Below are 16980 nucleotides of genomic sequence, written 5' to 3'. Positions count from 1 at the left end.
ATTATGTATTGTATAATAATAATTTTTTATTTGCTAAAAATCGTGTATTATTGCCGTTAGCATTCTTAGTTTGCAGTTTAATATTAAAATTGTTAAAACTCCTTTAATCATTAACCGTGGTAATACTTAAACTTTAACTATTATAATGTGTACACTCGTGGAATGCTACAAATTTGTTTTAAAATAATAGAAGGTGCTTGTTTTTCTGTTTTTGCACTTACAATGTGTTGTAATATTGTATGTATTATTATGTATTGTATATTATTCATAATTTTTTATTTGCTAAAAATCTTGTCAGTATTGCAGTAAGTTAAATTATTTTGCAGTTTAATCTTAAAATAAATAAAATTCCTTTCATTTTAACCGTGGTAGTATTTAAACTTTAACTACTAGTCTATACATAATTATAATGTGTAAACTCGTGGAATGTTATTAAATTTGTTTTAAAATAATAGAGGTGCTTGTTTTTCTGCTTTTGCACTTACAATGTGTTGTAATATTGTGTGTATTATTATGTATTGTATATTATTAGTAATTTTGCAGTTTAATCTTAAAATTAATAAAATACTTTTAATTATTAACCGTGGTAGTATTTAATCTTTAACTGTTAGTCTATGCATAATTATAATGTGTAAACTCGTGGAATGTTATTAAGTTTGTTTTAAAATAATAGAAGGTGCTTGTTTTTCTGTGTTGTAATATTGTATGAATTATTATGTATTGTATATTAGTAATTTTTATTTGCTAAAATCGTGTATTATTGCCGTTAGTATTGTACTAAGTTAAATTATTTTGCAGTTTAATCTTAAAATTGATCAAATTCCTTTAATTATTAACCGTGGTAGTATTTAAACTTCAACTATTAGTCTATACATAATTATGTGTAAACTTGAGAAATGTTATTAAATTTGTTTTAAAATAATAGAAGGTGCTTGTTTTTTCTGCTTTTGCAGTTACAGTATGTTGTAATATTGTATGTATTATGTATTGTATATTATTAGTAATTTTTGTATTTGCTAAAAAAAATCATGTATTATTGCCGTTAGTATTGTACTAAGTTAAATTATTTTGCAGTTTAATCTTAAAATGGATAAAATTCCTTTAATTATTAACCGTGGTAGTATTTCGATTTTAATTATTCCCGTCAGTACGTAATTATAATGTGTAAATTCATGAAATGTTATTAAATTTGTTTTAAAATAATAGAAGGTGCTTGTTTTTCTGCTTTTACAGTTACAATGTGTTGTAATATTGTATGTAGCTTGTAATAAAATTTGTTTGTGGTTGCACAAATTCAAGTTTCCTTATTATGTGAAAATGATCTCTGCATATTTAAATGTGACTTTCAGCTCAGTTGTTGGGAGTACATGCAAATTTATGGTCGTGACCTTTCCTTTGTGTTGCTGCACCTTGGACCTCCTCCAGGTTCAAATTATCAAGATACAAAGGGTGTATATTACCTTTAGCCAAATAAATAAATAAATACAATTTGACATTTCATCTAAAGCAGAAAATACTCAAGCGGCGGGAAAGGTCAGCTTTCTCTGCAATAAAAACATTCATATATGCTGTTGATATGTGCCATTTTAAACATAACCATATTTGCTTACATATTTTTTGCAAGCTTATGTATTTTGCACAGGTACAGATCACAGGTAAGAGATTTTTTTTACATGGTTGCTGCCGTGTAATAAAGAGATAAATAATAAAATATCAGAGACTCACTGTCTTTGCACACCTGGTGATAATGAGGTTACGAGGCAGTTTCAGTTCAATAATCATTTTTATTCACATTTTTACAACTAGGTAACAGCACCTGTGGGCATGAATGTAGGAACAGCTGCAGCAATTTGACATTTGACCCCAATGATTTTGTGATTGACCTCTGATTGACCTTGCCAGGGTACTTCTGGAATCTAAGTATGTGCCATATTTGGTGCAGATCAGGTTGGAAAATCAATTTCATTGATCTTTGCCAAAATGGGGCAAAGGTCAGGATTAATTCCAAGACCACTTATGAAAGTAAAAAAAGAAAAAAAAAAAAAAAAAAAAGGAAAAAAGTATGTAAAATCTGAATTTTGTCCTTTGGCCCCAGTAATCTTGACCTTTGATCAAATTAAGCCTTAAAAAGAAATGCAGCCCAAATGGGCCTTTTGACCCAATTAAAAAATATATCTGAAGAAAAAAAACAGACATTTCAATTTAGATTCGTTTGTGATACTGTTGAGAGAACTCAATTTATGAGGTTCAGTGAAACACAGCGAAAGTAATTTAAAATTTAAATGCAAAAATCTAACAATAAAAATTATTATAAAAAAAAAATCAGAAGTGGGGATTTAGAAGAAAGTGCCATGAATGAAGGGATGAGGGTTCTTTGCTGGGCAATGCATTGTGACGACTGAATGACGGTGCTGCCCTCCAGTGGTTACACTGAGCCTCAGAGAGCTTCAGAGCTGCATGTTCAATTGTTGATCCGAAAAATGTGCTCAAGTTTAAAACACAACACCAAAACATTCCTGCAAAATCCCTCAAGCATGTGTGGTCAGAGAGGAGTGTTGTTATACAGCAAAACAAATTTAGTCCTGAATCAGCTTGTATTTTAAATCATTCCCCTCTGAGTTGTTTGCTTTAAAGCTACAGTGTGGAGAATTTAGTGTCATCTAGTGGTGAATATGCAGATTGCACAATTTTGTTTTCCCGTCCCATTTTTTTTGCTTATCATGGATTTATGCTCCCTTGCCTTCTCTTGGAATAAGTATGATGTATGATTCTAGATTTCACAAAAATTAGTATTCTCAAACTTGTTAGCCTGTGCTAGCAACCACTAGACAGTGTACAGTAGAATAACCACTGATTCTTTTTTCTTCCGTCTTTAAGGCATAATGCAAAATGCAAAAGATGGAGTAAGCATGTCCATTTTCAGCTACTGTACCAACATGGCGGTGCAACATGGCAGCCTCCATGAGGGGGCCCACTCTCATGTCAATACGAGGAGCTCATTTTAAGCTCATGAAAACACACTGATTCATTAACGCAGGTAATTATACACTAATGACCCGATAGTTATGAATATGATATTCAATTTCTGTTAATAAATGCCCCTAAATCCTACACACAGCAGCTTTAAAGTTATAACTCTTGACATATTTAAAACTCATTACTGCCACATTAGTTGTTTAGGCTCTGTGCCTCGTTGAATGGAACATTCCAGCTTTCAGCTCATGAAATATTCTTACCATTGCATGAATAAAAAACATTCATTATTTGTATTATATGACACCTAAATAGATTCTTGTCATTTGACCCTTTATTAATTTATAAACAAGAGCAAAGGGACTTACATTTTAGCGTGCGTCACTGGTCCTTTGAGGTCAAGAGGTTCCAAACAGTCCAACACAAACTTTAAATAGTAATCCAATCCGACAGCGTTTCTACTTCAGCTAGCGACATCCCAGCGAATACTGCAAATGTCTCCAGACGGCTTACAGCGTAGCAGATTTATTTATTTATTTATTTTTATGTTAGAAGAATAAGCACCGTCAACAAGCTCGTTCAAATCGTCATCTGTCGCCAAAACAAACCTCGCCATGTTTGTTTTTAAACTAAGTGCCGCCGCCGTGTTTTTACATTAAGGTGGTCGCGGCGTGCAATGGAACAAAATGTATGGAACTAAAAATGGCATAGTCAATGGAACCAAAAGTGCAAACAAAGAAGTGGATATTCTTCCGTGATGGGAAGAAGAATAATTTGGTTGTTTGAACGGAACACGCTGTGACGGGAGCACGAGAGAGTGACGCGGGGGTGGGGGGGGGGGGGGGGGGAGTTGTTATGGTTAGGGTTCGCGGAAGGGTTAGAAATAGCAAAAAATAAAGGAAATATTAAAAAATTAAAAACCCAGTGATCCGCTAAAGGGGGGTGTGTGTGTCACGTTATGACGTCAACGCGCTCGAACAGTTACAGTGTGTTCCGGACAAATAGCCAAAGTAAGTCCTCTTCCAGTCATGGAAGAATATCCACTGCCAATTGCAAATGGGATGAATGATCAATATCACATGAAGCACAAACCACCAATCAAATGACGAGGATCTTGTTATGTGTCGGACGCAGCTCGGAGAACCGACCAGCGTTTGAAGGACCCAGTATGAAATAAGCAGAGCACAGTACAAAGGCTAACTGAATTTAATACATAACAGTGATGTGATACAAAACAACAAAAGAGTGTGCGGTCTGGCGTGGTGGTGATACGGTGCGCTCCCAGCAGCGCTAACGGTCCGGAGCCAGAAGCCGTTCGGACCCAAGGACCCCGCCGACACCCCCCAGGTGGCCGCAACAAACCGAGTCTGTGAAAGAAGGAACCATTATGTGAGTCCACACTCTACACACAGAGAGACCACTCAAAGGTGTACATAAACAGCAAACACTTCCTGGCTTAATTACTAATCAGCTTCCCAACCTGCAGGCATGGAACATCCAGTTCACAAAACTCCACTGCAGTGGAAGCCGATACATGACTAACGTACAGCTCAATATAATAAGGTGTGAGGGACACCACATTTACTGACTGTATACACGTTAGTCACAAAATCTAACGTACCTCAGGAAGTGTGCTGACGAGCGTGAGACCTCACCCCCTCCTCTTTCACAGACCGTGCATCAAACCCTGGACGTTCTCTGCATCCACTGATGATGAGATGGCTCCCGAGACGACGATCTCACCCGTCTGGTCACAAGGTCGAGTCTCTGGCAAATACACACTGTGCACTCCAGTCTTAAATGCCACCATGTTCCAATCCATATAGATGCACCACAGCTGTGAGTCCTGACGAGCCGCAGGTGATCAGGGTGAGGTCCTGATAACCTCAGCAACACAGCCACTCAGTCCCAAATGCAAGCCACCTGGAAGGAAAAACAAAAGACAGAAACAAAAAGGCAGCCAGGCCCCCCCAGCCATACAACAGATCTATTTCTGTGTTACATAATCGAGAACATGTGGAGAATTGTGAAACAGTCCCAACTGTTTGTGATTTGGGGCTTGTACGTGAGTCGCTGTCTGCCAAGTCTTCTCACCTTTCTCCTCAGCTGTTATCATTTTATATCGTAATGTTCTTTCTGATATCTGAGCAGACGGACGGCTGTCTGCCTTCTGACCCTTTAACCTGTGTGTGTGTGTGTGTGTGATTATGTAACATGGTTATTAAAAGCTGGCTGTGCACGTGCCCGGGGTTGTCTGTACCTTTACCTGGCCTTGAGTGTTCTGTCAGCTCCTCTGATGGTACAGCCTGCCTTTGCTGCAAGCTGCACATACTCACACACACACTCACACGCCACAAATAGAGAGACAGAAGGAGAAGCGGCTGGCAGGGAGACAGACAGACTGTTGGACGGAGGCAAAGCATCATCACCACCATCACCACCACCAGCATGGGCTGCTGTAACAGGAGGTGTGGGCTGATAGCTGGAGCCGTCTTCGGGGCGGTGGTAGCCATCCTGGGAGGCGTCCTCATTGCACTGGGGGACAGCATCATTGAGGGGACAGTGAAGAAGGTACGGTGTTCAGTTACCCACTGGATAGGAAGATACGGAAACGTGTATGAACGTGCATGTGCAGGGGATCAAGGTGAACCAGGAGACACGGCGCGAGGGGCGTTTTGGAAACAAGGAAGCCAAGTGTGCAGCGTTTTACAATCCATCACAAGAACATCTGATCTTCTTTGACTGGTTTTAATCTTATTTTTCAGCAGCAGAGAAAATATGAATCGAGCTCCTTTGAATTCAGAGAGAATCTGCCTGTTTCGTGCCACATTAGTAAGGATGCTGTGGCCTGCTGGAGAGCTTGAAGCTTGTTAAAAATAGACTGTTTGTGTGTGTGTCTGGGGTGCAGGAAGCCGTCATTGAGCCTGGAACGACAGCTTATGAAAACTGGGTGTCTACAGGGGCCAACGTGTACCGGCAGTTCTGGCTCTTTGACGTTAAAAACCCCTCAGAGGTTGTGGAGAACGGCTCAAGGCCAGTTGTGGTAGAAAAAGGACCTTACACCTACAGGTAAGGCAGACTGAGTCACATTAATATTAACAATCTGACTATTACTCATTTAGAAATTCACATTTATCTGACGTACAGTCGAGAAAAGGAACTGCTGTGTTTACTAAATGTAGGTACCGTATTTTCTGGAGTATAAGTCGCACCTGTTAAAAAAATGCATTTGAATTTGAAGAGGAAAAACCCACATATAAGTCACCTTTTTTGTATTATCACCTCTTTATTTTGGGATTTTTGTACATTATTGAAGTGTTCTGTTTATTATTGCCATTTATTCTTTTATTATTATTGTTTAATTTATTTAGTGCTTTGATTACTCAGAAAAGTCCTTTATAAATAGTAATTATACGTAATTATTCTCATCTCATCAACAACGATTGCGTGATACTTCGGTATATAAGTCGCACTGAGGTATAAAGTTCTCCATCGGGGTTAACGCGCTGGTAGGCGTTGCAATGCAATTCACCTCCAGAACAGTAGGGGGTGCAACATTTTTTTTTTTCACGAAGACTGGTCTGCTATCCCATGATGTCTATACTCGTGAAAGTCGTTGACTGCGGAACTGTAAAAGTGAGATTCCGGAAATGGTGTAGTTAGCGGACCAATCACAGCCTGTGTGATCTCGTTGTCTCGACGTGTATTTAAAGTTTTGGGAGATGCACATCAGGCTTTGGAGAGGGGTTCGGAGGGAGGCTATGGAAGAGCATCAATTGGGCTTAAGTCGCAGGTTCTCCCATACTACTTAAAAACAACAACAACAAAAAACAAAAATGCGACTTATACTCTGGAAAATTCCCCCATGTCCCTTAGTCGGAATAAGCAGGTATAGAAAATATGAGATGATGAATAATTAGTAATAATGTAACTATATAGCTGCGATAATAAAATATTTGTTGTTGTTCAATATTTGCGTGTGAACAATGAGCTAACTGAAAAAAGTAAGAAGTCACTGAAAATGCCCCGTCCAATTCATGCTATTTTTGTTCCCCTTAAAGGACAAGATATCTCCCCAAAGAAAACATCACAAGCAACCCAAATCACACTGTGTCCTACTGGTTGCCGTGTGGAGCCATTTTCGAGCCGTCAATGTCAGTGGGGTCAGAGGAAGACCAAGTCACCTGTCTGAACCTGGGTGTGGCTGTAAGTGAGTGTCGTCATTCCGTGTGGACGTAATCTGACTTTGAACCCCACGGATCTGATGGATATCTGGCTAATATCAAAGAAACCCATTTATTCAGGCGGGTGGATGATTTGAGCACATGAGCTCCTCTCGTCTTTAAGAACAATCTTCTTTGTGTCCCTTCATGAGCTCTTATGGCTTTTAGTAAGGACACAGTTAAAGTCAGAGACAGTAGAAGTTTGAACCATAACTTTGCATTATTTTTAAACTATTACTGAAATGTTTCCATTGCTCAAAAGATGCCATAATCATATTCTGGGTTATTCAGTAATAATATCAAGAACAACATATGTAAATAGTGAATAATTAATATAGAAATGACCTGCTATGTGCTGCCTAGTCTCAGTGTTTATTAATATTAAAATAGTGCTCACGTGGGCAGACAAAAACCTAGAAGAAATATTGCATTATAACATTATGTGTGTATGTCATAATATTCTGAAAATATCTCGATAATTCTGAAAATATCTCAATATATTATAAAAATATCTGTATGTATTGCGAAAATATTTGATATATTATGAAAATATTGGCGTATTGTGAATATATCTCGATATATTATGAAAATATTTCAATATATTGTGAAAATATCTGTATGTATTGTGAAAATATCTCAATATATTCCGAAAATATTGGATGTATTGTGAAAATATCTCAATATATTATGAAAACATCTCCATATAACATGAAAAACATCTTATTTTAATATGATACTGATCCAATTTAGTTTTTTTAACCTAAAAATAGTCATTGTTTACTTTTAGCAGCTGTTATTAACATAAATATGGCATATGGAGTGAATTTGAATTTTATTTATTTATTTATTTATTTTACCAAAAACCCAGGTGTACATTTCTTCTCCTTTTAGGAGTAACCGTTAAACTGTAGTGAACCTTTTGGAATCAGGATGGACTTTTTGTTGTTTTTATTGAAAATAGCTTGTAGCTAACTGATACAAATCAAACACCAATGCTTATAGTTAGTGACAAATAAGTAAATAAATTGACAAACAAAAAATATTTAACTATTATTATCACAACAAATTACTAAGAAGGTTGTTTGTTCAACTTCCATTTTTTTGTGTGTTTGGTAGCAGAATTAACCCCCAAATTTCTCAATGAATTTTCCACAAATTTGGTGATAGTGTTGAGCCTGGAATGCAATATATAGTAGTAAATACTGGGGTGTGGATCTGAATAATGATGCAGACACAGGGATTGGTAGTCAACACCATTGTAGTTTTTAAGGTGATTAGACATTAGTATTAATTAAAAACAGAAAATCAGAAAAGTTCTACAATGGTACAATCCAGACATTTTGACCAGTTATCAAAGTTATGGTTTCATAATGGTTGATGTGGAAAAACTGCTTGTTATCATCAAACTTTGACACCATGAAATGACACGTGGAAGGAATTATATAATTTTTTGATTGTAAAATTTTCTTATCTCATGGTTTGCACAGCAGTTTTGATTGTGTGTCTTCACAGAACTATACTGTTGCAATCAGTGTTTCTGCTTTATTTTTGTATTTCAGGGAGCTTATTCAATGGTCGACAAGCAGATGCACTTTATGGTGGAGATTTTAATAAACAAGACCAACTCATCTTTGTTCCAGCGCCGGACAGTTAAAGAAATCCTCTGGGGTTACAGAGACCCCTTATCGAAAAGACAAGTGGGCATCTTTGTTCCTGTGAGTAAACACAGGAATATTACAGATTTATACTTCCATACTGAAGAAGCAAAGTTTGTGTATTTACTTAATTTTCCAGAGTATAAGACATGCACCTGTCAACAAAGGTCTCTTGTAGAGGAGAAACCCATATATAAGTTGTCCTGGAGTATAAGTCGCACCTTATTTCTGTATTATCAGCTCTATAATTTGGGATGTTTATTTATGGCTCCAGTGTACTTTTTGTTATTAGAATGTATTCTTTTATTATTGGAGTTTATTTTGTTTAGTGGTTTGATTCCTGAGAAAGTCCTGTGTAGTCATAACAATTATTATTCATAATGAATGTGTGAGTTTTCGTCACACATCACAGGACCTCCCTAATTAATTAAAAAACTTGCAACTTATACTTTGAAATACGGGAAATAATTGAATAAATGCAACAGACTGTATTTGTCCATCCATTTCCCCTCAGTACAATGGTACCCATGACGGCCAGTACACTGTCTTCACGGGAAAGGATAACATCTCGAAAGTTGGAATAATTGACAGGTGGAAGAACGAGAGGTGAGCTGAACGACGCCCGCTGCAATTAAATATGAAAAAACTGAGTCTGGTGTTGAAGCTTCGATCTTGGCAATTTTTTTGTTTCACACTCCTTTGTTTTCTACTTAAAAAGTGATAAAATAGTACAAAATATGTCATTAATTTGAACAATAATGCTAAATATACCTCCCACAACTATAAAATGTTAAGTATGTTTTCAATAAGTACCTTGAAATTGGGTGCGACAGTCAGATAGATGCTCTGTTCAACTTAGCGTTACAAACATTTACTTCAAAATTGTGAAGAATGTTTGATTACCCTGCTCACAGACTTCATCTGGGGCTTTTTAAAACTCTTTTCACTTCAATATGTCCAAATTGTAGTTTATTTGTGCACAGGACATGGAATAATGGTCAGTTTAAAGGCCAATACTGACACCAAGTGGTCAGAAAACATTATTACAACTAGGCACACGGTAGGGGAATTCCAAATTTCTGAATTTGAATTCTGATGCCATGTCAAGGCATTTTCTGTATATCTGAACACAATCCTTTAAAGATCTCTTGTGGGTGAAAACTTTAAATCTTCTTGCACAGATTTTTCACAAGAAACCTTATTTTTAGGATGCTGAAATGAATTGTGAAAGTTTTTCTTGGGTAACGAAGGTCTAAACCTTACTTGGATATTTGACATTACTTATGTTGTGATTTGATGCTGTATAAATGACTTTTATTGACATTTCTAATCACCATTACTTTATCCAACAGGAACTTGCATTTCTGGAACGACACATACTGTGACATGATTAACGGAACAGGTGTGTACCTCATGCAGTAAAGTGCATTCCCATATTCCCAACATTTATACAGTTTCCATCTTTTGGTCATGTTCTTTTGTAGATGCTTCTTCATTCCCTCCTTTCCTGGACAAAAAGAAACCTCTGGATTTCTTCTCCTCAGACATCTGCAGGTTTGTCTTTCTTGAAGGAATTTTTCTGATTTACTGTGTGATTGTTGTTTAGCCAAACTATGAATTCTACACAGTAAATTCACCAGTGTAAAACTAACACTGGTGATCTTACTGTGTATGCGATGGGATATTTACCATATTTGATCTTATTAAATACTCGAGGATCTACATTTGAAGACATCTAGATTTGATTAGATAGAAATTTATTGATACCTTGGAAAGACCCCCTCAGGGAAATTGAGGTTCCAGCATCATTGTATAGAAGCACAGAGGGTAAGAAGCACACAGAGTATTAAAAGTGAAAGTAAAAAAGAAAAACAGTTTGCTGCTTTACTGGCTACTACGTTTCCTCTCATTCCCGTCCCCTGTCTTCCTGTTACTTCTCCTCCCTGAGTGAGGAGTTGTATAGTTTGATGGCCCGACCTTACAAGGGTAGATTTTTGTTGGTTGGTGGACATTTCTTGACCTCACACCTTGTTTCTTTCTGCTCAGGTCTGTGTCAGCCAGCTATGAGGAAAGCAAAAATCTGAAAGGGATTGAGGTGTATCGTTACACCCTCCTGCCATCTACCCTGGCTTCCCCTCAGGATAACCCAGACAACCAGTGTTTCTGCAGAGACCAAAAGATCACCAAGAACTGCAGTCTCGCTGGAGTGCTGGACATCAGCTCCTGTCAAGATGGTAATTTCACATTCTGTTTGCAGCATCAAGGTTGGACTCTGCAACCTTGGTCCAGTACAGTAGATCCAGTACTCAGAAACCTCACTGTACCCTTACATCTGTACAGAAAAGCCAATCTACATCTCCCTGCCTCACTTTCTCTATGGTAGCCCAGTCCTGACAGAAGCCATTCAGGGCCTCCGCTCCAGTGTGGAGGACCATATGACCTTCTTGGATGTTGAACCTGTAAGAACCCCATTGTTGCGTTACTTGTCTTCAGTGGCAGCAGCTCCAATATTTACTTTATTACTTTACTTTTCCCACCAGATAACCGGATTTACTCTTAGGTTTGCCAAGAGAATCCAAGTGAACATGATGTATGGACCATCAAATGTTATCAAGTAAGTTATATTTGTTTTTCAAGAGGTTTCATGAAATAATCATTCACAGATTATCAAGTAATAACCATCTTTCCATGCAGGGTGCTTAAGAAAGTAAAGGATTACACCATATTCCCCATTGTTTGGCTCAATGAGGTGAGAAAAGTATTGCAGTTCTACATGTTGTGTTTTAGCAGATGAGTAAGGGCATAATTTGGGTTTTTCAGAAGTACAACATGATTGGTGAACAAGTAGCATTTTTTAAAAAGTCCACACCCAGAAAAAGCCAATGAAGAATAATCTCCAACAGGAGATGTTCTCCACCCCAACATACATCTCTGACATTACTATAATGAACAGCTCATAGCTTGATCAGGTGATATTGTGCCAATTTAGTTACTGAACAAGTTACCTTATTTTCCCCAAAGGATTAGATGAAGTTCACCAATCTTCAACAGGCTTCTGGTCCATCCAAAGATGCATTATTCAGTAAATTAAGTTACAAATCTCTTCAACTCTTCAGGTTTGCATCATGACTGAAGACCAATATTTTAACCAATCTTCAATAGGCTTATAGTCTACCCTAAGATGCATCAATGATATCAAAATTCTAAACGTAACTTGGACTGTTCAGGTTATATAACGTTTTTGTCATTGCTAACCAAAGTAGAGAAGCTTGAATCTTCGACTGGACTGGGTTGCTTGACGTGAGGACGTTTTGCTTCAAATCGCAGAAGCTTCCTCAGCTAAAATTCTTGCTCTGGTAGTCTGACTTCTGTCTTGACTCTTGTAGAGAAGAATAATGACCAATTGCTGACCAAGTTGAGCAATTTAACAAGAAACAATATGTCTATATCAATTTTCAGTGGGCTTGTGGGCCAACCTAACCCTACGGTCACATTAGCTACAAGCAACAGAGGCAAAGCGAGGACTTGCCATTAGAGCGGGCATTTTTTGCAGCAACAAGAGACAACAGTTGCTATGCCGCCAGCTAGGCTAGGCGAAAATAGACGAGAAGTCTATTTTATGCAAAGGTTGAGCAAGTCGACACGGCAACTGCCAGTTCTCAAATTTGCCGCTACGTCACGTCAGCAAAGTGGCCAATCCGAAGGCGGGAATTCGTTCTTCCGTAACTGGCCGCTCGGTGAAAACGTGCTTGGTCTGTATGCTGTTCTATTAAAATCAGACGGTTTTTGAATTGTCTCTAACTTGGTTCTAACAGCCAGCTACAGCTAACATTGCCTGGAACGAATGAAGCCTTGTACATTAAATTGACTTTATTGACGAGTCTGACCCGTTTGAAAAGTGACCAAATTACGTGTATTTGTATTGAGTTCGGTGATGTTTTCACCAAGAAAACCCCTCCCTCGAGGTTAAATGCCCGGATGACCGACCTTGAGAATACAAGTAAAAAGCTGACAGCTTGCTCGAAATCAAGATGGCAGAATAAATCTGTTTGGCATTTTTTCATATACAGTACATTGTCTGCTATGGATTGTTTTCACACCAGCCAGCAATGCTAAGCAGGTTGCTAAGACCGCACAGGCTAGCGAACCAGCGTTACGGCCAAGAGTTTCACCGCATTGAAACATTTTGTGATTCTTGCTGTATGTCTGTGTTCAGACGGCCACGCTGGACGACGAGACGGCGGACAGGTTTAAGACGGAGCTCTTCTCTCGCATCAGAATGCTGGAGATCCTGCAGAGCGCGCTCCTGGGATCTGGACTGGCCGTCTTTATCTTCTGTCTTTTCTCCTACTGTTTGTTGAGGATCTGCGATTCCATAAACCAAACCAAACTTGTGTGAGTGAATCGCGGAATCTCGTCGCACGACCGTCAGCGAGCACAGTGAAGTCAAGCTGCTGTGAGACGGCTAACTTTTTGATATATCCTCGCACATTTTTGTAATGTCACTCTTATTTATAATGCCGTAGTTGCTTTGATAACACGTGGACAAATACTGTGATTTTTGTAATGCTTGAGAGATAGCTTTATTTGCAAAGTTTTATTTCTTAACCACAGTTATCACTGTCACATTCTAACTCAATCAGGGATTTCTATAGTGGAGCAGATAAGTTTGATTTTTAGCCAGAATTGTTCACTTGGTGATACAAGCATCGGATTTGTCATGAATGTTCTTCATAAATCAGTGTTTGAGAAAAGTGCTGGCCACTTGAAAATCCAATATGGCGGCCAGGTAGGGGTCAATGAAGTATTACACAGGGGTCAAAATTTTAAAATGCTCCAATCATATTGAAAGCTATACCACATTATGTGTCTGATCACAAAGATTCCAAAAAGGTATAGTTTGGACTATCTATGACTGAATGTTCTGGAGTTATGGGGTAAAAACAGCAAGAATGGTGACAAAGGTCAGTTTCAGTTTGTACAGGAGTCAAAAGTTAAATTATTGTTTGAGTTAATAGGGATTTAAAAAGGAATAGTTTGCACCATGTGTCATGCTCAGTTGTCACATTACAGGGTAACATATGTCACATGTCATAGAATCTAATGTACGTCAACATTGTTTGACATGTATTTTGCAAAGCAAGCATTCAACACAGTTAAAACTATTCCATTTATTAATCCTATTAGCTCAACCAATAATTTGCACCACCTTTTACCAAAATTGGACAAGTTTAACTTTTGACTCCTGAAACTGAAACTGACCTTTGTCACCATTCATGCTGTTTTTACCCCATAACTCCATAACATTCAGTCATAGATAGACCAAACTATACCTTTTTGGAATCTTTGTGATCAGACACATAATGTGGTATAGCTTTCAACATGATTGGAGCATTTTTAAATTTTGACCCCTGTGCAATTCTTCATTGACCTCTACCTGGCCGCCATATTGGATTTTCAAGTGGCCGGCACTTTTTTCTCAAACACTGACATATGAAGAACATTCATGCCAAATCTGATGCTTGCATCACCAAGTGAAGGATTGTTTCAGTTATTTGCTGCACTACTAGAGCAACAGCCAACAGGGACTCCTCTTAACTACCACCTTCTTGAGCCACTTTAGGTGTCTGCAAAGTGTTGATTTCTTCTATATGCAAGAAAGGAAATGTCTGTAAATGTGAATCTGGTGCAAATGTTCATGTCATTTGCAGAATTAGTGTGTTCAGAAAGAATAAAACATGAAACTGAATTTTACTTGGTGTTATATTCTGTTTTTGAAAGGCGAATCCATTGAGACCCTCCAGATTTGTTTTAAACTCCTTCAGTTCCATCAAATAATAAATGCCAATAATGTGACATATTGTATTGCTATTTTTATATGAAATATGTGTTAGTGTGTTTGCATAAAGATAAGCATCCTGGAAGGTCACCATTTGAAACCTTGTCCATATCTTGGATCCGGTAGGGTGTCCGAGATGTCAATTTGTTGACGTCATGGTTCAACTGTTGTGGGATTTTTAGGATGTTCAAATATTCTTTGTTTTCTCATTGGGAACTTTGAAAAACTATGGTAAAGTTAGTCGACAGACATGCTGTGGTTGTGTTTGCAGATGTCACGTGGTGCAAGTCCATCAAACATCTACCTAACTAGCCAGCTTAGCTATTGACTCACTGGTTTTGAGAGGGTATATACCATAGAGATGAACAAAGCGTAGAGTGGACATTGTAATTGCTTGAACCAAGAATTAGCAAGTGGCTTTGGCCACCATCCCAAAATTTTGGGCCAGTTGGACAGCTACTGGTCCATCCAGTCTACTGACTCAATACTGAATGCTACAGAATCATGACGCCACAGCCATTATCTGGGTGATAAGCACTGACAAATGAGGTCTAAATCCATCGTAGTGATAAATATTAATTGTCAATGCACAAGAAAACAGTTATCAAAGTCACTTACCGGATGTAGCGCTAGTTAGAGAGAAGCTAACTGGATTCCCGCTACAATAATTTGACACCAAGGTGATTCTTTACACAATATGGTGGATGAAAATATTACAGAAACAAGCTTGATGTCTATTTCTATTATTCTTTCCTCTCTATGGTACCTTTCTAGGCTTTGGAAAAGTCTAGGAAAAACTGTAAATATTCAGTGTACATTATATAAAAAAATCATCATGCTTACTCATGAAAATCTTGAAGTGATCAAGTCCTTACATTTGTCCTTGACATATGAGCGACCATTAGATTTTTTTTTTTCTGCCATTTTGACTTTTCCTGGCTGTTTAAGAAGGTTGTTGCATATAAACTAGAGCCACCTGCTGGACTGGAGGACTATATGTTTAGTGCAAATCTGCAACGACTGACAGAAAGCACAAACTCAAAGTCCAGTGTTGGAACATTCAACCTTAATTTGGAAAAATGTGTGGGGTTTTTTTTTTCTTCATTTATTTAACTTACTGCCATTGGATGTTAGCCAGTCACCTACAACTTCACCAACAAACCTCAGTCCTGTGGTAGCAGAATAAAAATTATGCAATTTCCTCTTGAACGTAAGTGGCCCATAAATCAAAAAAAGTGCTCTAAAATTGGGGGTTTGAGATGATTACGAACGGCGTGTTGGGAACGCAGGATTTCTACCGACTGCAGTTTTATGAGTTTTAAATGGCCCCCTAAAGCCTTGGGGTTTCTTTGACTGTCCTGTTCAGCTTTAAGCTTGTATGTCATATTTAAAATGGAAGTAACCCAACAAGATAAAAACAGACAGATCTTGCTTGTCTTTCAGGGAATATTCAGTCTTTTGAGCATCCCAGGCTTCATAATTCAGTCAGAAAATCCCTAGAACCATCTTATTAAACTTAATATTGTGAAGAATTATACTAATAAAAATGTTGACTACAGTTTCTGTGTAAAATCTGAACAGATTTATTCAGACTATCATTACATTAATAAATAGAAATACACGATCCATAACAATGAAATTACATCGAGTTGAAGTCGACATGACGCTGGTCACAGAGTTTTTATTAAATGTGGAGCAGATGTCTGTATGTAAGATGAGAAAATAAAAATACACTGATCACATACGACGTCTCTGCAATGTGCAGATGCAGTCAGAGTTAATCTGTGAAATGTGTTGTTTGATTATATACATGCGGTCCACAATGAAAACACAGTTTCACTAAACCTGCCACGACATTAAATTAACAGGACGAAATGAAAATAATCTGTACACAAGCAACAAATAATCTCTATCTACACTAACTACACCTCTGGAAAAAAAAAGTTGCTATTCACATATCGTCTGTCTTCCAGATGACCACCGGAAGTCCAAAAAAAAAAAAAAACAAGTATCCTGTTATTTATTTGTATTATTTTAAGATGTTTCATCAGAAGGCAACAATTAACATACATATCTCAGAGGAGGAGGTTATATTTTTGACCATGTTTTGTTTATTAGTGGGATTATCCTGCAACGAATGAATTCATTTTCACAAAATGTGGTAAGAAGGTTGACTTTAACTTGGTGTAGAAAGGTTTAAATTTTGGGGCCATGTTTGCAAAAAAAGGGAATAAAACAGGAAAAGCAAAACATAAAAAAGAACTGTATTTATATATATATTTTTTAAAAT

General features: G+C 37.6%; 1 protein-coding gene across 1 annotated transcript; it reads left to right on the top strand.

The window, feature by feature from the left end:
- The first annotated feature begins 5245 nt into the window (after positions 1-5245).
- cd36 (CD36 molecule (thrombospondin receptor)) lies at positions 5246-13455 on the top strand. Its single transcript, XM_034162929.1, has 12 exons — positions 5246-5544; positions 5882-6042; positions 7035-7179; positions 8756-8911; positions 9366-9457; positions 10204-10253; positions 10336-10405; positions 10898-11085; positions 11192-11310; positions 11392-11465; positions 11546-11600; positions 13068-13455. Exons 1-12 carry the CDS (start codon positions 5422-5424, stop codon positions 13248-13250), a joined length of 1416 nt encoding a protein of 471 aa, XP_034018820.1. The 5' UTR covers positions 5246-5421; the 3' UTR covers positions 13251-13455.
- Positions 13456-16980: the final 3525 nt, after the last annotated feature.

This window comes from Thalassophryne amazonica, chromosome 22 (assembly GCF_902500255.1).
Source record: "Thalassophryne amazonica chromosome 22, fThaAma1.1, whole genome shotgun sequence".
Taxonomy (NCBI): Eukaryota; Metazoa; Chordata; class Actinopteri; order Batrachoidiformes; family Batrachoididae; genus Thalassophryne; species Thalassophryne amazonica.
This window is presented reverse-complemented; position numbering and strand designations above follow the sequence as displayed.